Below are 21744 nucleotides of genomic sequence, written 5' to 3' on the forward strand. Positions count from 1 at the left end.
ACACAGAAGAAATAAATTCTAAGACACATACACGGGGTACAGCCATACATGCAGGCAAAACACTCATACCCATAAAATTAACATTTAAAAGAATTCCATGGATCTTTGAATGGAGACATTTTAGACTTATATAGTCATTGAATTGTAGCATTTACAGCACTGTAAACCGCAGGTGTGTGTTATTTAGCTCTTAACGAACTTATAGAGTTCTAACATTCATTCTACAAGGAGCAGCGGGCTAGCAAGATGGCACAGCTGGTAAAGACACTTACTACCCAAGCCTGGTGACCTGCGGTGGATCCTTGGCATCCACGAGGTCGAAGAAAAGAAGTGATTCCCACAAGCTAACCTCACCCACAGCCACATACATACATATGTACACCTACACACATACACACACAACACACACACACACACGCACGCACGCGCGCACACACACACACACACAGAAGAAAAGAGGAAGAAAAAGAACAGGAGGCAGGAGGAAGGAGAAGGCAGCAGCAGAGGAAGTGGCAGCAGGGGGCGGGGCAGCATGCACTAGTATGGAAGCTTTTACTTTACCAAGGCAAGTGGTTACTATGGCATCATTGCCCAGAAGGAAGAGACATCCCGCCATTTCAAACAAGCGCAAATGCTGGGGCAACTTAGAAGGGATGTTTCAGCAGGGGCTACGCACCTGTTCAAGGCGGGTCTCTCCTCTTCTTTTATTATGAAGTTGAAGGTAAGAGTCTGGTTTAGGAGTTGGTAATCCCAAAGTCAGCTTGTTTTTTTCCACAAAATATTGTTTCGACTTCCTTCTCCGGGGCCCCCGTGATCCCAGCAGGAAAACTTCGTTGTGTGAACTTGAGCTCTTCAGGTACTGGGAGAGGTTGCTGGACTTCTCCTCCTGGTCACTGTCACTTAGTTCCGAAAGGGACTCATTTTGACGGGTGCCACACTCATATTTTGGGCTTAGGAACTCGCTTCCAAGTAAGGAGGCTTCGCTCTGAGGACTCTTCTTCCCTTTGCTGTTCTCTGCGGAGAGTCCCATTGATGGCTCCCTGGAAGGGTAGAGTGGGGCCAGAGGCAGGCTTTCTGAAGAGCTGTCTGCAGACCCTGGCAAGGCCTCCATAGCCAATGGCTGCACCTCCTCTCTCTTATCCTTCCAATTGGGATCATATCGGAGGTCTGAATATTTGTCTTCTGCATGACGCTGGCTGTCGAAAGCAGAAAAGAAACAAGATGTCCTTAATTATGGTGAATTTCCCCAGGGGCTTACCCTAAAGGGACAGTCCCCAACTGAGAAAGGCCCACTATAAAGTTCACAGAATAATAAATGAATTTACTCATTTTATTTCCTTTATCATTTTTATTCAAAGCCAACCTCAGTTTCTGTCCTCTAATTTCCCTTTCACTATAAGATGGTGAAGGTGCCTCTAAGACTCAAATTAGAACCACAGAAGAGGTCTAATTACCAAAGTTCATTGAAATATGTTGCAAAAATGGACACCACCTAAATTCTAAAAGCAGGAAAGCAGACGCAAACGAAACATCTGCAACGTTAAGGCAGTATGTCAAAGAGTCTTATTACTCAAGCATCGCCATGATGATCTGGTGTGTCCTGCGGAAGACAGAAGTACAGTTCACACTGGCCAGTCGGCTTGTAGTTCGGTCTGTCCCCAGCATTAGGCATGGCCGAGCACCCTGATAGTTCCAGCACTGAAAGATGGTGGTGGTGGGAGAATCAGAAATTCAAGGTCATCCTTGGTCAAAAGGCGATTGAAGGTCAAGCTGGGCTACGTGAAACCCTGTTTCAAAAAAAAAAAAAAGGAAGGAGAGAGGGGGTGGAGGAAGGAAGAGAAAGAAAGAGAGAAAGAGAAAGGAAGGAAGGAAGGAAGGAAGGAAGGGAGGAAGGAAGGAAGAGAAACTCAACAATTTACACCTTAGCTGGTTATATACACATTTGGATATTTCTCTCTAGGTCCTAGTATCGCCTTGAATTTCTCCCCTCAGGAGAAAAACCAGGTTTTTATCCCAATTGAATGTCTACACAGGCTCATCTTTCTTTCCAGGAATTGTGGGTTTCCCTTCCTCTTATCCATAGATTTTTACCAAATGTTCCACAGAAAAATCCACCAGCTTAAACTCAGACTGTGACTAAGATATGTTGGTTGTCAGGGCCACGCACATGAACCTCGGAGGACAGGTCAACCTGGGCCTCAAGTTCTAGGACAGTTTCACGTTATTAAGATTTAAACACGTGGTCCTGTCTGAAGGAAGTAAACCAGACCCCAAATAAAGTCTTCCCTTCTGCCTGTGACAGTCTCAATTTGTAAAGTAGCCCTCTCGTCTTAACTGAAATAGAGAAAAAAAATAAAGAAAGCTGGTAATATGGCATATTTAATGGCCTCTTTGATCTTCAGAAGCTAAATGGGAGAGATTTTTTTCCTTGCTGAGGACAGTGGATGCAATCCTCTAATCAAAAAGAAAATGTAAATCACCCAGCTTTTTATGCTATTTGATATTCCCGTTTACAGAGGACATAATTTTATGCTGGGTAAACAAACTAATGGTCTCTATAATGCTAATTTGCCCATCTTAATGTGGACCTAGATTTCTTTGATTCTATGTAAAGCAAAAACTGGACAAGAAGCCAACACTCATCAGCTTTACGAAGTTGTCATTGCAAGTTTTTCAGCTGTCCTAAGAAGGCGGGAAACCTTTGGCTGCAGGCAGCATTTTCTCTTCCTAGGTGGGCTCTTCTCCAGCAAAACTGCAGAGGGAGAATGGTCCATCTCTCAGGAAATGAGCTCTCCCACTCTGACACCACAAGACAGCCTGTCAGGGCATGATGGGTCGGTCCCTCCTGCAGGTTATCTGCCCTAAAAACTAATGTATTTGGCCACTGGGCCTTTGACCTTTCATTTTCGGAGGGGGTTTGTCTCAAATGGGACTGCTGTATTTCTTCCACTTCTCAAGGCTGACTAAAGATTGGCAGGAAGTTGTTATCTTAAATGCGCTGCACACGCTCGTTAACTGCTCACTGTGATGGTGTTCTCGGCTAGCTAAGGTCCTGGGCAGCAGGGACTGTGGTATGCCTTCCTTTCCTAATTTCCGCCTTAGCACAGGGCAGTGTTCTAGGGCATATAAGCTAAACGCCTCTAGAATAAATAACTGGATCTCCATAAATACCCCAACACAAATACAGCAGTCGATATTTATATTTTAAAAAGTAGCAACATAATTACAATCTTAACATGAAGAAGTTTCTTGCACTGGGGCAAATTAGTGGATGATTTTAGGGTTTATCTCACACTGAGTGACCTAAGGTTCAATTGCAGCTGTTTACATGGAGAAGACGGCTCAATTATTATCTTCAAGCAAATACAACTTTAAACAAACAAGCTGTATTTCCACATCTGTGGTTTACGGAAAGGAAAAACTGGATCTAACTTTATTCTGTTATTCATTAGTTCACTGCTGGGTTTGACAAGTGTTTCCTGAGCACCTGCTAAGCTGGGGAGACACGTGGCTAAGTAGCACAGTATCGGGGAAACAAAGAAAACCAGCAATGAACACTGTAGAGTGACGCCTGCTCTGGTGGTGACCATGGGGCCGCCTGGCTTCAGGAGGGACCATGCCTGCTTCTCGAGAGGTTGGGGAGAACTTTCTGCAGGAAGCCATGGCTTCGACCTAAGGCTGAAGAAATGATGCAAGGACCTCATAACTCTGGAAGAATTTGAGCTTAGCTAAATTATCTGAGTGATTAATTACAGACAGAAGACTAGTAGCCAGTTAGGGACAGCAAAGGGAAGAGCTTCAGGTCAGCCTCACACACACACTCTTTTTTAAAATTATTTATTTATTTATTATGTATATAATATTCTGTCTGTGTGTATGCCTGCAGGCCAGAAGAGGGCACCAGACCCCATTATAGATGGTTGTGAGCCACCATGTGGTTGCTGGGAATTGAACTCAGGACCTTTGGAATAGCAGGCAATGCTCTTAACCTCTGAGCCATCTCTCCAGCCCCCCACCCCCACTCTTTTGAAGACAGTTTTGAACAGTCTTCTTGGTGACTAAACGGGGCATTGCTGGGCTGGAGGGATGATGACTCAGTGGCTACAGAACCCCTACAGAGGACCTGGGGTTCGGTTCCTAGGACCCACATGATGGCTTATAATCACCTAGAGTCAACGGTGATCCGTATTCAATTGTTCAATAATATCTCCAAATCCACTCCAATCTTGCTATCCTGTGAACCTAAGATACTGGGTAACTTTTCCCCCCAAGGCAGTTGCTATCGATAGGGTTTTAAATGCACCGGAGAGGCCCATGTGTGGACAGTTTGGTCTCCAGCTTGTGACAGTACTGAGAAGTGGTTGAACCTTTAGGAGATGGAGCCTCATGGGGACTCTAAGTCACTGGAGCTGTGCCCTCTGGGCTACTAGAACTTGCTCTGTCTTTGCTTCCTGGAATCCACGGGGTGAACAGACTCCTCTCACAGGTGCTCTTGCCTCAATATTGGCACAGGCCTAAGGAAACAGGGTCAAAGAGCTATGGGAGTTTGAGTCCAGAAATGGCTCCTCCTTTCAAGGTGTTTATTTCTAGCATCTCATCACAGTCACGGTAAGATAGCACAGGGCCTTCGATATTTGAAGGGAATGTATTAGCCTTGTGATTACATGGGAAACACTGGATCAGTCCAACTGCTCACGGCACTGAACATCAAGCAGTGATGGCAGCCAGCCAGCTGTGTGCATGCTGCCTTCCTTCTCGGCACAGTGACATGGCGTCTTCTGGTTCTGGGAGATGTTACGGTGGATTGTACAAGGAACTAGATCTAGAACAGAATCGCCGGCCCTTAACTTCTGGTGCCACTGATAGCTTTGTGAGTGATTATTTAACGTCTGTGCAGGCACAGAGTAAGGATGGAGCAAACAGTAGCCCAGAGAGCACAGCAATGAGCTCTGTCTGGGTTTTGCTCACTGCCAACTGCACTCAGTCTCCAGGACATAGCACAGTTGTGTACTACGCTTCCTGCTGATGGGGCTCAAGGGATCATTGTCTCCCCAAGGGCTTAAGATATTTTAAGGGCTCGAGGCTCTAAGTGGTGCCCTAGTGGCCTGAAAGACACAACACCCATTAAAATTGGATTTTTAGTCAAAACTTAGGTTCTGTGGGAAATGTCTGAACCATAATTTAGGAAATGGGTTTAAGAAATATCAGTGAATCCACATGGCAAAATATTTTAACAACCACTAAAACTTGGTAAGGGAGATACAAGTAATTGAATTAAATTGTTCTGTACCTTCCAGAAAACCCATATCCTGGGGGCCCTAATGCATTGCCTTTTTTAAAGAAACCGCAGCTTGGAAGTTCATCATACCTACAGACCTCCATGTTTTAAGCAGAAACTAGACAATATGGAAGGGGCTGGGGACAAATGAGAAGAGACTGGATTGCTGAGAAACATGCTTCTGAATCAACTGTCAGAAGGGAAGCACCAGGAAAAGCGTGGATTATACAGAACCAAAACCAAAACAACCATGGTTCCCATGAAAGCTTTAAGGACTCAGTGCCATCGACACCCGCAATTGTTGTCTCCAAACAGCCCCTTCGCCCTTTCAAATGGAAGACACGGTGAAACTGATGGGAGGCTTTATGTTCTTATTTATTTTTATTTTTTTCAAAAGCATGTACATGAAAACCTGCAATGCTTCCCAGAAATAAATCGAATTGTTGATACAGAACATGATACTAAAGGACCTCATTGTCCTGCGCTCGTGTGCTAAGAAGCCCGATTGTGTTCTGCAGTCTGGGTCAACACACGGGGACAAAATGAGTGTGAAGTGCTCTTTCACTGGCCATCATCTGCACACAAAACAGGCTCCTCTTCCCCTCCTCATCCGATAGGAAGGTCACACAGACAATGAGAACTCAACTCCTTTGTTACCCTTCAGACAACAGATGTCGGGGCTCCTCTTCAGAGGCTCGGGGTAGAAATAGATGCAGAGAGGAGAGGGAGTTGGGGGGAGGGGGGAGCATCTCTCTTGCGTTCAGTGGGGTTTTGCTGCCTTTAATGGACTATGTTTGAGTCCGTGCTGTGATAACTTCAAACAAAATAAAATCAAATCTCCATTTAATGAAGAGCCTCATACTCAGTTTGTATTCAATCAAAAAATTACTAAAATTAGAGCATGTTTCTAGTTCAATTAACATCCTTTGCACTCACAATAAAATATTCAATAACTGGCCATTTTGCCTGTTGAGGGGAATAAAAGCAGAGCCCTCGTCGGTTAGCTGTCACTTACTCGCCACTTCATGCTAAGCAGGCAGTTAGATGGAAACCGCACATATTATTACTGATTGAGGTTTTATTTAATCCTTTGAAACAGAGTAATTATTCCCAATTTATATGCCATTAAATCTTTTATGCACACGAGCAGCAAATTCAGTTTTTGTTTCAGGGTAGAGTTTGTGCTGCTTTCTAAAGGAACCACAAACACGGCGGTCTCTGACGGGCCCCTAAATCCTGCCTCATCTCGCTCTTCTTATCCATGGCTTTTAAGGAAATCAAATGCAACAAATCCAAAAGATTAAAAAGTCACTTTTGCAGGTATGAAATAAATTTTTTTCCGTGGACACACTTTGTGGAGATTATTTGTAACTCACGAATTTCTGTTTAATGGAGTCATTTATTTTACTTAAATAATTAAATGTTTTAATAGAAAAATAATAGCTCAATGAATTGAAGGTAAAACCTGCCTATAGAAACACACTCAAGTGAAGGGGTTAATTGTTATGTAGTGAACTTTGTTTACAGCAGTTACATTATTTAGATAATTTTGATCCAAATCCTCCCCTTTTTTTCCCTAACAACAGGTTTGTGTTCTTTTGTTACTGTTTTGTTTTGTTTGTGACAGGGCCTCTCCATATAGCCCTCGTTCTTATCCTAGTGTTCATTATACAGACCAGACTGGCTTTGAACTCACAGAGACCCACTTGCCTCTGTCTCCCAAAGGCTGGGATTAAAGGTGTGCGCCACTAGAATGGGCTTCAACAACAGATTTGTGACTGCTATAACCAGGCATTCGACCCAAGTTATTGCTAGGCCCATATTTTAATTCAAGGTGAACCTGTGAATAAAGGGAAGATTAGCACTGGAGTGCTAATGGTCGCAGCGTGAAGCCCTAACTCCCCACTTCTACCAAGGTGCCACTTGCGCAGAACGAGGGCTACACCGGCATAAGAAACGCCAGATTGTTACAGTAGTCTTGATCAGGGTTCTGCTGAATCCCATTAGGGAAAGGCTTCTCCTGGTCAATGGAGTCTACTGCTGGTCTGGGTATGAACCTAACATTCCAAGCTACTCAAAACATAAGAATCAATCCAGTTGGGTTGGTCAGTCATCTGGCTAAGGAACCACTCCTCACGAAGACGGAGTCCCTTAATGCCATGTTAAGAAGAACAATTATCCCTTTAATGAGATAATGTGCCTTTCCTTCCCAGAAACATTGATTTTTCACGCAGAAACTGTAGGTCTGTGTACTGATTTTCCCATGTTGTTAAATATAAATTCCAATACCACTAATGTGATATTTAAAATGTAAAATATACATTGTCTAAAAGAGGCATAAATACCTCAAAGTCTTAAAAGTTGAGGCTCTGGCCTCCTGAAAGTAAGAAGCTTCTGTAAAGCAAAGGACACAGTCAATGAGACAAAAAAGGCAACCTACTGAACTGGAGAAGATCTTCACCAATCCCACTTCAGACAAAGGACTGATCTCCAAAATATATAAAGAACTCAAGAAATTAGACATCAAAATTCCAAATAATCAAATTTAAAAATGGGGTACAGATCTAAACAGAGAATTCTCAACAGAAGAATCTCAAATAGCCAAAAGATACTTAAGGAAATGCTCAACATCCTTAACCATCAGGGAAATGCAAATCAAAATGACTCTGAGATTCCATCTTACACCAGTCAGAATGACTAAGAGCAAAAACACCAATGATAGTTTATGCTGGAGAGGATGCGGAGTAAGGGGAACACTCTCCATTGCTGGTGGGAATGCAAACTTGTACAACCACTCTGGAAATCAATATGGTGGTATCTCAGAAAATTGGGAATCAACCTACCTCAGGACCCAGCAATACCAGTCTTGGGTATTGTTCTTTCTTTTTTTAAGTTTTTCGAGACAGGGTTTCTCTGTGTAGCTTTGGTGCCTGTCCTGGAACTAGCTCTTGTAAGCCTTGAACTCTCTGTGAGCCTTGAACTCACAGAGATCCGCCTGCCTCTGCCTCCCAAGTGCTGGGATTAAAGGCGTGCGTCTTTTGCCTTGAGCTTCTTATTAGCTGAGAATGAATTTTGTATCCTCCTGACTCACACTCTTAGTCCTGGGATTACAAAATACACCACCACGCCCAGTTTCTGCAGTGCTGGGGATTGAACCCAAGACTTTGTGCATCCTAGGCGAGCACTCTACCAACTGAGCCACATCTGTAGCCCAAGGCGTTAACTTTTAAGACTTTTGGGTATTTATACCTTCTTTAGACAGTGTACATTTTACATTTTAAATGTCAGATTAATGGTATTGGAATTTCTACTTGATATCATGGAAAAAAGAATAGATAGGTCTTACTCTGGTGTGCTGCCTTGAGAGAGCATTGCCACTGTGGGCTCATGTATTTGTGTGCTTGGCCCCTAGTTGGTGAAATTGTCTGGGGAAGGATTAGGAAATGTAGCCTTGTTCGAAGAGGTGGGTTTTGAGGTTTCAACAGCTCATGCCAGGCCTAGCCTCTCTCTGCCACAAACTTGTAGATCAGACGTAAGCTCTTGGCTACTGCTCCAGCGCCACGCCTGCCTGCCTGCTGTCATGCTCCCTGCCATGATGGTCATGGACTCAGCCTCTGAAACTGTAAGCAGACCCCCAATTAAAGGACATTTTAAATAATTCCCCTCAGTCATAGTGTCTCCTCTCAGCAATTAGAAAAGTAACTAAGATGCCCTGTGGCCAGGTTCCGTCACTGACTGATCAATGGTGTGAGCTTCAGCAAGTCTCTATTTCTCTAAGTCATGGCTCCACCTTTTGAATAGCAGGAAAACTGGCTGACTCTCAGGCTCTAAAAGTTCTAAGAATCTATCACTGGATGAGTTAGGGTGGGATTATTGTGCAAAACTTGGTGATGCTAGTAATTATGAGGAAAATCACTTAATTTAAATGCAATATGTTAAAAATTATACTAACAAGATTATAATAACTAAAACCAAAATGTATTTAACTGGGCTTGACAACCCGCAGTGGGAATCTCAGCACTTAAGAAGGACTTCCACGAGTTCAAACCCAGCCTAAGTTACCCTGTGAGACTCTACAGCAAATGACCATATGGCTTCACAAAGAAAGGCGCTCTATCCTCCTGACCCATGCGATAGAAGAGAACTAAGCCCCAAAAGTTGTCTTCTGATTTTTGTGACTGCACTATGATATGTGTGCTCGTCACACAAATAAATTACTACTTTTTAAAAAAAAGAAATGAGGTTGAAAATTATACTAATCAAAGTTTTCTATATTTTTCAACTTGAGAGGAAGTAGATATAGGTCATAAATTGAACTATCTCTTTGTAACTTGTTATAATCTTCTTGATAAATTCACAGGATTGTGGGTAATAAATTGTACCTTCTTAAGTTTTTGTTTTTTAAACTGTTTATTTATTTGAGTACAAAAACATATACCAGTTTTGAAATAAATGAGTAAAGAACTAGCAGATATCTCTGGGGGCAACAGTGGAGAGCCCCCATGAGCCTCCGCGGCTTTAGCATTTCTGGCAGGAGCTTGGCCTTTAATAGACACAATCCATGCTCCGACATGCTCCTGACTTTCTCTATGACAATCCACCTGTTGGGATGGCACCACGCCTGCTCTGAGGAATGCATCAGGGTTTAACTAAGAAGAAGTTAGTGAGCAGATGAATGAATGCAGAGTGGAAACAGCTAATACTTAACAGCAAAAAGCACCACTCTGGTATAGCTATTTCCCACACGGTTTGGAATAAATAAGGTTTTAACTTCTATCTCTACCCCCCAAATCATCTAAGATCCCTAGAATGTGGTATACAGGGCAATACATTTAAGGAGATTGGACACTGATAGACCACAGAAATTAACACAGATAAATGACATCAGAAATGAGCCAGAATAAAAGCTAATTCCTAGAACTTTCTGGAATGGTTTTTGTGATCCTAGAACATTTGAACCAGCCTTAAATATCTTTCTTACATTTCAAGCTGCTGAAAAAAAAAAAGCCGGGCGGTGGTGGCACACGCCTTTAATCCCAGCACTTGGGAGGCAGAGGCAGGCGGATCTCTGTGAGTTCGAGGCCATCCTGGTCTACAAGAGCTAGTTCCAGGACAGGCTCCAAAAGCTACAGAGAAACTCTGTCTCGAACCCCCCCCCCCCCGAAAAAAAAATCCACAACCCTTATAAGGAACATGAGTCTGTCTCAGCTTAAATATTTCCCGAGTTCTAGAAAGCAGCTGGAGGGAAAAAAGAAAGGAGAAGAGCTGGGGAAATCTGAAAGAAAAGAAAGCTCCCGATATTTGACCATCACTTCTCTACCCATCATGCTTGTGTTGACTGTTCAATACTCATTTTCAAGCCCTAGAATTCATCATCCAATACTTTCCTGACTCTTGCATTATTACTAGAAGCAACATACTATAAAGCACCCGGGAGGAGGGGAGGAGGAGAAATGTATCCTATAACACAGTTAAAAAAATGTTGATTATTAGCAAGTCAGTCCCCCACTCCTTCCCAACAGTTCTTGAATGCTTAACTGAAGCTAGTAATGGCTCACCATGCTACCTGGCCCCCACTAGCACCTACCTAGATCACGATGCATCCTTAGGTAGGACACGAGCCCTTGTGTTCTCCAGGTGATGTGAGAGAAAACTACCACAGAGCACTCTAGCAGAAGCGTGGCTGTGTCTCAGGGGAATTGCTTAAGAATAAGGGTTAATGTCCCCTGCCCTCACTGCCCAATGAGAAATACAGTACATGTCTACTTATTCGGAGGACTCGGTAGCCTTTAGACAACTGTGTTGCTTTATAAAATGCATAATTCCACATACACAATTACTCTGCCTTCAGTAGTCCATCCTGAGAGTGTGCTATCTTCAGTCTTTATGTCTCTGTAATTTCTCTCTCTCTCTCTCTCTCCCTCTCTCTCTCTCTCTCTCTCTCTCTCTCTCTTTCTCTCTCTCTCTGTACATCTCAATCAGGGCAGGTGTGGAGGTCAGGGACACTTTGTGGGAGTTGATCCTCTCCTTCCCCCATGTGGGTCCAGAGGATTCACACTGAGGTTCTCAGGCTTGCTAGCAGGTGTCTTTACCTATGGAGCCATCTCAACAGCCCTGTCTTTAATGTTCTACTAGTTGGTAAAGTGGAATCCATGATTGCATATTTCATTTTACTGTGCTGGCTAATTCACTTCACACGTGTGTGGGTGCACACTTCTGCACATGTTGGGGTCAGAGAACAACTGTGGGAGTCAGCTCTTTCCTCCTCCCATCTGGGTCTTGGGGATCAAGCTCAGGTCATCAGGCTTAGTGCTAAGTGGGAACCTGATGGTCAGACATTTTAGACCCATGATTGATTACACAGTCACAATTAGAGCCTTGAGCTGAGTCATCTGAGCAGCTTATGGGCTCTGCACATGTTGAGGATCCTCAGTTTTTTCATCTGCAAAGTAATGGGGAAAAATGCTCAGGGCGGGGAATCACATGTGAGGGTCACCTGTGTGAAGTCCCGAGTTCACACCCAAACACCATACTAAGGACTCAGTTTTTAAAATTGAAGTAAGCCGATCTAGAAGCTCCAACTAAGATAGAGGAAATACATATGAAGCAAGTAGGTCCATTACTGAAAGAATTATATAAATATTCCTATAAACAAGACCTTATTAAGCACATACATTAGGTACTGGATGGCTGCTTTCTGTTTTTCTTTCTTTCTTTCTTTTTTTAGAATGCACATGACTTCAGAAGGCTTCAGGACTAAAGAGGTTATTTCTGACGTCCTGGTATTACATTGATCTGTGTCTCCGTGAGTGCCGAGTGTCATGAGGCTCACTCTGGAGTGGGGCTTAAGGATTATCACATGATGATCCTCCTCCACTCTTGATTCACTCACCACTGCCAATGGTGCTCCAATTTCCATTAAGTAAAGGGCTTTCTCTAATCCATGAGCCCTGAACTGTGGCTTTGACTTCTGGAGGTTCTAGTCACATCAAAACCTAAGTGCGAGGCTAAGTGATTTGTCAGGCAGCTTTTAAAATGATTGCTTATCAAAGCAAGAAGAAAGGTTTGTCTTGGTTTAAGACCAGGCCTGGACTAATTTTTGTTTTGAACTACAATCCCCAGAATGCCATCTACCTTGCAGAAATGAAAGCCTCCTTCAATTTTATATTGAGAGCCCGAGATCAATTTATTTGTCCCACGGCTCATAACTACTTAGATTTGAGTGAGAGAAAACCTACAAAAGGACTGTATAACTAATAGGAGGCAGAGAATGGATCGATACCCAACCACTCTTGAATTGCATTTTTGAGACATTATTTGGACAAACCCTTCAGTTCTCTTTTCCTTTGTAGTGTGGAACTGGTCCTTTCACAGCCAGTCAATGGAGCAGTACCTTCTAACAGGTACTGAGTGTAGTCTGTCTAACCCTGCCCTGCAGTTTACAGTCTATCACTAAACATTACCCCGGCAGCGCAATCGAGGAAAACCGAATTATCTAAGAGCCTCTGAACCAGAAGATGAAGGATCTAGCCATAATTTTGACTTTTTGGAAGTAAAACCTCCATTTTGAGATGTCTTATGTAGTAATCACACTATCCCTGGGAAATTTGAACAAGGCTAAAATCTGGTGCCTGCTGAGCATGGTACAAAAAGAAGAAGAAACTGTCAACAACTGGGGAAAAGAGGTGATTCAATGGAGTCTTCTCTTGGTCTCCTCATCTTAAAAGTCATTTGTACAATGCAGAAGACTTGGGGACTGTAAAGATGGCTAAGAGCACTTGCAGAGGACCCAGGTAAGATTCCCAGCACCCCATGGCAGTTTACAACCATCTCTAACTCCAGCTCCCAGGGATCTTGATGTGGGAGTCCCCTCTGTATGCTGTGAATATCATTGCTTAATAAAGGAACTGCTTTGGGCCTATAGCAGAGCTATAGGGGAACAGAGATAGGCAGGGAAAACTAAACTGAATACTGGGAGAAAGGAGGCGGAGTCAGAGAGAAGCCATGTAGCCCCTACCAGAGACAGACGCTGGAACTTTAGCCTGTAAGCCACAGCCTCATGGCAATACACAGATTAATAGAAATGGGTTAAATCAATATGTAAGAGCTAGCCAATAAGAAATTAGAGCTAATGGGCCAAGCAGTGATTTAAATAATATGGTTTCTGTGTGATTATTTCCGTTTTGGGCTGCTGAGACAAACAAGCAGCCCCCTTCAACAGGATCTGACATCGTCTTCTGGCTTCTGTGGAAGTTGCACACATTGGTGTACATACATACGTGCAGATAAAACACTCGTCCATATAAAAAAGCATGAGAAACAACTGCAATAAAAGACTTCCTTTCTGATGTCCTCATTTCTTTAAGTAAAACTGTTACCACTTATGATATATCATGAAGACGACAGATCTTCCACATCAGAGCCAGGATGAGAACACAGAGCAGCAAGTCAGATTGCATTGGTGCTCTGCTCATGTACTCCCTAGATGCAGGAGTGGGCCTTAAGGCAACATCCTGAAGCCTCACTGACAACCTCCAAGACAGGCTGACTCTAGTATCTACCTACCAGGACTCCACAGGATTAAATGAGGTGACATACGCATAGTATGGAGTACAATGACGGGCTCATGGGAGAAGTTCTCTGCATGGTAACTGTTATTATTCTTAGTCAGTGGCTTCCCTTGCTTCTTCAATATCTGTGGCCAATCTGTCACTGAACTCTGTCAATTCTTTCATATATACATGAAATATATATCAAATATATAGTTATATCTCATATATACATATATATTTCAGTTAAACATTCATTATAAAAACAAAAACAAATCAACCAGGATGCTGGTGTCTACCCATGATCTTAGATAATCACACTGTAACATCCCTAGAGTTTGGAATACCATGTAGCATGAGGCAAGGTCATAATTATAAGCACAGAAAAAATATGCTATTCTGTTAAATGAAATTAATCAGTCACTGAAGACTATGCCTAAATTAACCTTCTTTGGTTAAAAGCATACAAGTCATGAGGAGCGATAAACAATTAAAATTGATCAAAAGTAGAAGGCTATACCTATTCAGAGTGTAGAGGTTTAAGGTGTCTAGGCAATCGTGAAGTCTGGGAACCCACAGGCACTGTGGGCACATGTTCCTTCTCCTAAGATTCAATGATGCATTTATGTATACATACACCCTAACAGAACACATATATCCAACAAGCCACAGCATGCACCCAGGCACCTGTGTGAGAATTGGAGCAACCGAAATACATTCATCAGTAGATGTGAGGGCTAATGTTGGTTGTCGGCTTGATAGGAACTAGAATCAAGTAGGAGACACACCTCTGGGCATAGTTGTGAGGGATTCCTCAGATAACTGACACCAGAAGCCCCTTCCTAACGGCTGGACAAATAAATACCAAGGAGGCTGAACTGAGTAGTAGACTTCATCCCTTCCTGCCTCCTGACTGTGGATGCCATGAGACCAGCGACCTCAGGTTCCTGCCATGACCTTTCTGCCATGCTGGGCTGTACCCCTGGCACCATGAGTCAGCCAGCATTCTGTTCTGTAAGGTGCTTCTTATCAAATGTGTCATCATGGCAGCAAGAGACGCACCTTACAGGAAGAAGTGGGTAAGCTCTATTTCCAGACTACGTACTTTATAAGATAAACAAAAACACAGCAAGAAACTGTCAGACATAATGTCGACTGAAGATAACAGACACTGCATATGGCTGTGCAGATATCATCACCAATTCCAGGCACCCACAGAGAAGTGAGCGACTGAAAAGGTGGAAAGGGCGTGCCGCCACATCAGTAGACATCTGGTCACTTCTGAAGAGGAAGCTGGGGAAAGGGTATGAAAAGGGTACAAGCTATATTTTCTTATTTAGACATGTATATCTCTGTGGATCTGCATACAGAAATGGGCAGTTAGATGTGGCACCTTCAGAGACCAGAGGTGTCAGATCCCCTGGAATTAGAGTTACAGGCACAGTGAGCTGTTTGTTGTGGGTGTGGAGACCCACACTCTAAAAGTACTACAGATTCTTAATCATGGAGCCATCTCTCCAGCCCCGACAATGAAATGATTAAATTATATTTATGATTATGACTCTAAGATAATCTAATGTAAATGTGGCATTAAGGGTTATGTCATCTTTTCCCCTGTATTTTTTTAGGATAGATATTTTTCACAGTCAAAAAGTTTACTGGCTCAGTTGCAGAGTGCTTGCCTAGTGTGCCAAGGCTCTGAGTTTGATTCATAGTACCAGAAAACATAAACAATAAAACATGACATTAATAACAAATGAAAAAAAAACATGCCTTCAAACGACTATGACCTTGGGCAAATTATTTCTTCTCTGTTAGCTTCATTTCCCCAACTTTAAAGTAGGAACCACAACACCTTCCCTACAGAATTACAGTATAATTACAGTGGGTAAAAAAGACTTTTAAAATCCCACAGTATTGATACTGTTGTAATAGTCATTATTAGCAGCAGCTCTGTCTGCAGTCGGTAATCCCCCTCTCTAATGTAAAGGCACAGGTTTCCAGAAAAGCTGGTTCATGATGCCGTCCCCTCTACCCCTAGTTGACTCAATCACTTTGTTTAGCTAAAGTCATCCTAAAACCTTTTCTGCCTTCAGCTGTCGTAGAATATTGTTTTAAGATGTGTTACATTTGTTTATGCTGTGGAGCATTTGTTTAATGATGCAAAGATGTGTTGCATTCTTTTATGTTGCATTTGTTTAACTCCGTGAAGCTGTGTTACTTTGCCTGTCTAAAACACCTGATTGGTCTAATGAAGAATTAAATGGCCAATAACAAGGCAGGAGGAAAGATAGGCAGGGTTGGCAGGCAACAGAATGAAGAGGAGGAAAAATCCAGGAGGACAAGAGGTTGAGGAGCAGGACAAGGAGGAGGACTCCTGGGCCAGTCAACTAGCTACATAGCAAGCCATAGAGAAAGAAATAAAGAAAAAAAAATACAGAAACAGAAAAAGGTAAAAACCTAGAGACAAAAGGTAGATGGGCCAATTTAAGCTAAGAAAAGCTGGCTAGAAATTAGTCACACTAAGGCCTCGCATACATAAGAAAGAATAGGACTAAGGGTGATTTATTTGGGAGCGGGGTGGTGGGCCCTCAAAGAGTAAAAGAGTTAAAAACAATCATAAAAACACTAAACAACCAATTGCATTCAGCCTATTGGTGACAGCATTTATCAGGTTTTTTTCCTGACTCCCTAATATGAAGACAAGTTTCATTTAACTTGATAGCTCCAGTGAAGTGAAGGAGAGGACAAAGGAAAAGCCTCAGAACTAGGTGCTAATTTTGTCTCTTAGAGACCTCTCCAAGACTGTGCACCCTGGATAGGTCCCTTGAGATGTGAAATGTGACCCCATAGGTTTGTGGTCCATAGTCAGCTCTATTTTAGGAGGTTGTGGAACCTTTGCAAATGTGGCCTATCTAGGAGAAGCAGGTCTTTGCAAGCTGGCCTTAATGGAAACACCCACTTCAGGGTCCACATGACTCTGCTTGCTGCTGGTTCTATGCATGAAGCTGCAGCCTGAGCATCCCCCATCAGAGACCAAATCTCTCCAGTTTCCGTGTCTTTCCCATCATTACAGACTGTACCCTCTGAACCATGGAAATAATAAATTCTTCTTTCTCTGTCAGGTATTTTGTCATATCAATAAGAAGAGTTACCAACAAGAAGAGTTACTAAGACTGGTGGTTATACCTGGTGACCCACTAGCTCTCCTGGTACCAGTGGCTATATTTGGCGACCTACAGAAGGCTCTCCTGGCACCAGTGGTTATACCTGGGGACCTATAGAAGGCTCCCCCTGGTGTGGGAGTCCCCTCTGTGTGCTATGATTACCACTAATGAATAAAGAAACTGCTTTGGATCTATAGCAAGGCAGAACTTAGGTAGGTAGGGAAAGACTAAACTGAATGCTGGGACAAAGAGGGCAAAGTCAGAGAGATGCCATGGAGCCTCCCCCAGAGGTAAACGTGCTTAGACTTTGCTGGTAGGCCATGACCTCGTGGTGATATATAGATTAATGGAGATGGGTTAAACTAAGATGTAAGGGTTAGCCAATAAGAAGCTAAAGCTAAAGGGCCAAGCAGTGATTTAATGAATACAGTTTCTGTGTGGTTATTTCAGTTCTGGGTGGCCAGGACAAACAAGCGGGTCTAAACTAGCTAGGTGGCCAGGAACCAACAGCGGCCCTCCTCAGTACATCTCCCGGTAGGTACTCTAGGTATGTTCTTGAGGTTCCTACACCCAGTCAATAAGGATAGCACTGCTTAATTAAAGAAGAGGAGGGCCAGGTAGTGGTGGTGCACACCTTTAATCCCCAAACTTGAGAGGCAGAGGCAGGCGGATCTCTGTGAGTTTGAGGCTAGCTTGGTCTATAAAGCCAGTATGACAGCCAGAACTGTAACATAGAGATACCTTGTCTTGAAAAACCAAAACCAAAACCAAACTACCACTACCACCACCACCACCAACAACAACAACAAAAACAACAGTCAAAACAACAATAACACAAAAAAAAAAGAAGAGGAAGAAAAACAGGAGGAGGAGAAACAGGAGGAGAAAGACGAAGTGGGGGAGAATGCAGTGACATCAAGGAGCCATATTGCCCTTAGTTGCTTGGAGACCCCCTTCCGCACATTGCTCACAGGACAGCCCAACCTTTCTCTCCTGGAAAGGCACCGGGAACTGGTCAGCATCAGTGCCTTTCACAGGCTGGTCTCTTACCTGAAGTTTACACCACCATGAGCTCCCAGGTTGTCCTTGCTGGCCCCATGGGCCGCTTTTCTCTTCACTTCCTCTTCCGTCTCACTCAGGCTTCCCTCCTCTAAGCTGTCAGGCTCCATATTTTTGTCCTGGATTTGGTCCTCAACTTCCCACTGGGACTTAATCTCTTGAGGAAGGCTCTCTGAATCTGATTCTAAGGAGTCTTTTGAAATCCGATTTAAGTCTTCTTCCTTAAAGGGTCTGCCCGAAGGCTGGGTCCTCAAGTTGGTATGATGGACGGGAGACTGAGTGGAGAGCTTGGGAATTGGTTTATATTTACTCATCCTGAAACACAGAAACACGGACGGGAACATTCTTGTTAACAGAAGCAGTTAGCCGACATTTATGATTGTAGCTGTCAAAAGCAATTGCTTCAAAATTATATTTATGCTACTCTGTGGCTTCTGAAATCATAATGTCAATGTTTGTCAAAAATGTCAATGAGCAAGAGAACCTTGTTATATTATCTGCAGGCTTTTGAATGCACCCTTTTGAGTGTATGAGCCAGGGAGGCCTAGTGGAAAAATGATTGTTTTTCTCTCTGCAGAAACACATCTGATTTAGGGCCCATAAGCGGCCCCGAGTAATCGAATGAGGTTTTATTGAGGAAATCAAATGGCTGCTTGAAAGCAGATTCTGTTTCCAGCTTCCAAGGGCTTCTTACAAACAAGCCGGAACAAAGCCAAATGGTTAATTGTGAACAGTGCTTTCCATGGCTTTATTTCAAATGCCCAGGGCAAGTGTGCATGCGTGTGTGTGTGTGTGTGTGTGTGTGTGTGTACATTCTGCTCAGCAGCAGCCACAGATGCACTCAGACAGGTTTAGGGTTTTATCATTTACAAAGTAACAGAGAGAAAAGCATGACTTCCCCAACCAGAACTGTATATAATACACAGACTTTCACTCCAAGACCAGGGTCTGCTACCCAGGATGCTGCCAGAGAGGAGTGTGTAACTTGGGGGGCCATTATATGGAGATCAGTCTCAGCTCAGTATTATACGGCAACAGCATTGTCATCGTAATTGTTTAAAATGTTCAATAAATGAGTGGTGTTGGTGCATGCTGAAAGCTAAGTGCTTGGGAGAGGGAAGGGGGAAATCAGGCCTTGGAGGGAGGCCAGCTTTGGCGGCATGAGAGCTTGTCTACAAACAAACAATAACAACAACAACAAAGAAACCCGAAATGTTGAACAAAAACGGTTTGTGAATCCCGTCACTGAAGACTCACAGCACAGGCTGGATGTCCACCTACCTGGACTAGATACTGTCCTTGAGAAAAGCTGGGTAGGTGGGAGACAGGCTTGCACGACAGCTAGGAGTTAGGGGAGTCCGTCCCTCCTAACTTAAGAGTGTGATTCCAAGGAAGCCCTCACTGTCTCCAAGGGCTGCAACAGTGACCCACAAGATGATGGTTTACAGAAAAATGCTTTGAGTTTGCACAGGATTGGAAGATGATGGTTGGGGGGTGGATTTCCTTTCATCTCTACCCAGTGTTTCTCTTTTGGTTTATCTTCTCTCTCACTGCCTTTATGCTGTGTGTGTGTGTGTGTGTGTGTGTGTGTGTGTGTGTGTGTGTGACAGTGGGAGAGAGAGAGGAGAGAATCAGAAACCTTTACTATTGGAGCTATGCTCAAATTTGTTCTGACTGGCATGCTCATGTTCTTTGGGCAAATCTGGTTTCTAATTAAATACCTTGACCTGATTTCTGTTCCTTGAATTACTATTATATTGACCTTGTTGCTAGGGTTTCCAAGGACACGGTCCGATCCTTGGATGAAAACACTTTGACAAGCACAACAGACAAAGGGTAGTGTTCATACTTAAACAAACACGGGATGATTCTCTGCTTAACTCCAAGCTTCCTCTTAGTAGACTAATATACATATCACCTAATTTTAGATGAGTTTGCCTTCAGTCTCTTATTTAATATACACACTCACATTCTGTCATATTTTAATAGCGATTTGCTTTTCAGGGTATTTTTTAGAAAGCAGCAAGCATGAAAAAATTAAAAATCTAAGTCTCTGTAAACAGCAGTTTCGTCATTTAAAAGGTCACTGACTGTATTTGAAATCTTGAAAAACAAGCTTAAAAAATGTCAGGGCTAGGGGATGTAGGTCACTGATAGAATATGCATGACACCCAGGGTTTAGTCAACAACTCCAGCAAGAAAAAAAATCGCAGCTCATTTCAGAATTGTCTTTTATATGATAATACAAACCCTTCTCTCTTTCCTTAAACGAGAACCCAGGGTTTCTTTGTAGTAACAAATCAATAACGTCACATAGGACAATAATTTAGTTGTTGTTGACAAGAATGATAAAATTCGGGAAGAATGTGAAAGAGCAGAGTGAAATATCTCCCAAATTGGGTTTTCTGTGGATGGGAGGGAGGAAAGGAGAGAGAGAGACAGACAGACAGACAGACAGACAGACAGAGCAGAATAAGAACTGACCCGTCGAATAAATTTAGCAAGTGGTTACAATTCAAGAGTAACTCCCTAGTAATACTCCATACAAAAAACAAAACAAAACAAAAAAAAAAAAACCCAAACCAAAGCAAGGGGAAAACAAAACAAGATTAAAACAAAACAAAACAAATACGGTTGGGCCTCTGCGATCCCTGACCAATCCACTTCTTAGTAAACAAGGAAGGCATGGGCATAGCCCCTAGTATCTAGGGACTAAGAAACCACCAGCTTTCTGTCTAGGCTATTACTTGGGGACAAATCCGTTAGGGCAGGGGGACAAGGAGGCCCGCTTAGGATGAACAGCGGATCCAAGGTTGCCCTATTTGGAACAGGTTGATTGCTGTCCCATGGGGATCACAAGGGTTTTGCCGTTGCCTCTTTCTAAGGGTCAAGACCGGCTGCTTTCTAAGGGTCAGGACCGGCTGTAGGGCGTTTGAAGGTTCGGAGGTGGCCGGTAGGAGGCCCGGACAAGTGGCTGGGAACCGGGCTGCCCGGCCTGAGGGTCGCGGCCCTGCCTGGGCGCGGTCCTTCCTCCGGGACCACAGGCTCTGCGGCTCCCTCGCGCCGACCCCGGAGTTCTCGGTACAGCCCGCCCCGCGCGGCCCCTTCCCACCCGCCGGGAACGGCCCGTCACCTGCCGGCGCTGCTGGGCGACCGCGCCCCCGGCCCCGCAACCTCCGCAGCCCCGGCTCCCGCTGCGGCTCCCGCCCCGCCCGCCGCTGCCTGGAGACGGGGCCAACACCGCGCTGCTCGCTCCGAGCCTCGGGGCCCAGCGTTCCTGCTGCCCCGCGGCGCGGGCGAGGGGAACCCCTGGCTCGGGATGCTCAGGTCCAGCCACCCCGACCCTGTCTAGAAGGAAAAGCAGGGAGGAGAGACCTGGGTCAGTGATGCTGCTGGGGCAGGCAAGACCATGAGGGAGAAAGGAACCCAGTTAGTGATGGGTTAGTGACTGGGGTGTGGCTGGGGAGGGGCGGGGGGGGGCAAGGAGAGAAGAGAGGCGGGAGTAAGAAGAGAACAAGTGGCCAATAAGCATTTGACCTTCATCGGAAAGGAACTTCATTCACTAATATTCAGAAGAGAGAAAATTAAAGCCACGCAGGTCAGCACACTCACCACAGGAGCATCTTAGGGTGAAAAGTTGGCTACCTGTTGGTGATGCCACCTGAGAGTAACTACAGTCGGAGGGCGTGGC

General features: G+C 43.9%; 1 protein-coding gene across 1 annotated transcript in view; it reads right to left on the reverse strand.

Moving 5' to 3' along the window:
* Positions 1–19460, reverse strand: part of Jhy (junctional cadherin complex regulator) — a 62161-nt gene extending 42701 nt beyond the window's left edge. Inside the window, exons 1-3 of the mRNA XM_041657780.1 lie at positions 19335–19460; positions 18045–18368; positions 677–1196 (exon numbers count right to left, since the gene is read on the reverse strand). Of these exons, the coding sequence (XP_041513714.1) occupies positions 677–1196; positions 18045–18367 (843 nt within the window). The 5' untranslated portion in view covers position 18368; positions 19335–19460. The remainder of the gene's footprint in view (positions 1–676; positions 1197–18044; positions 18369–19334) is intronic.
* Positions 19461–21744: the final 2284 nt, after the last annotated feature.

This window comes from Microtus oregoni, unplaced genomic scaffold, assembly GCF_018167655.1.
Source record: "Microtus oregoni isolate MIOR12 unplaced genomic scaffold, Mior012 000008F_ref0000371, whole genome shotgun sequence".
Lineage (NCBI taxonomy): Eukaryota > Metazoa > Chordata > Mammalia > Rodentia > Cricetidae > Microtus > Microtus oregoni.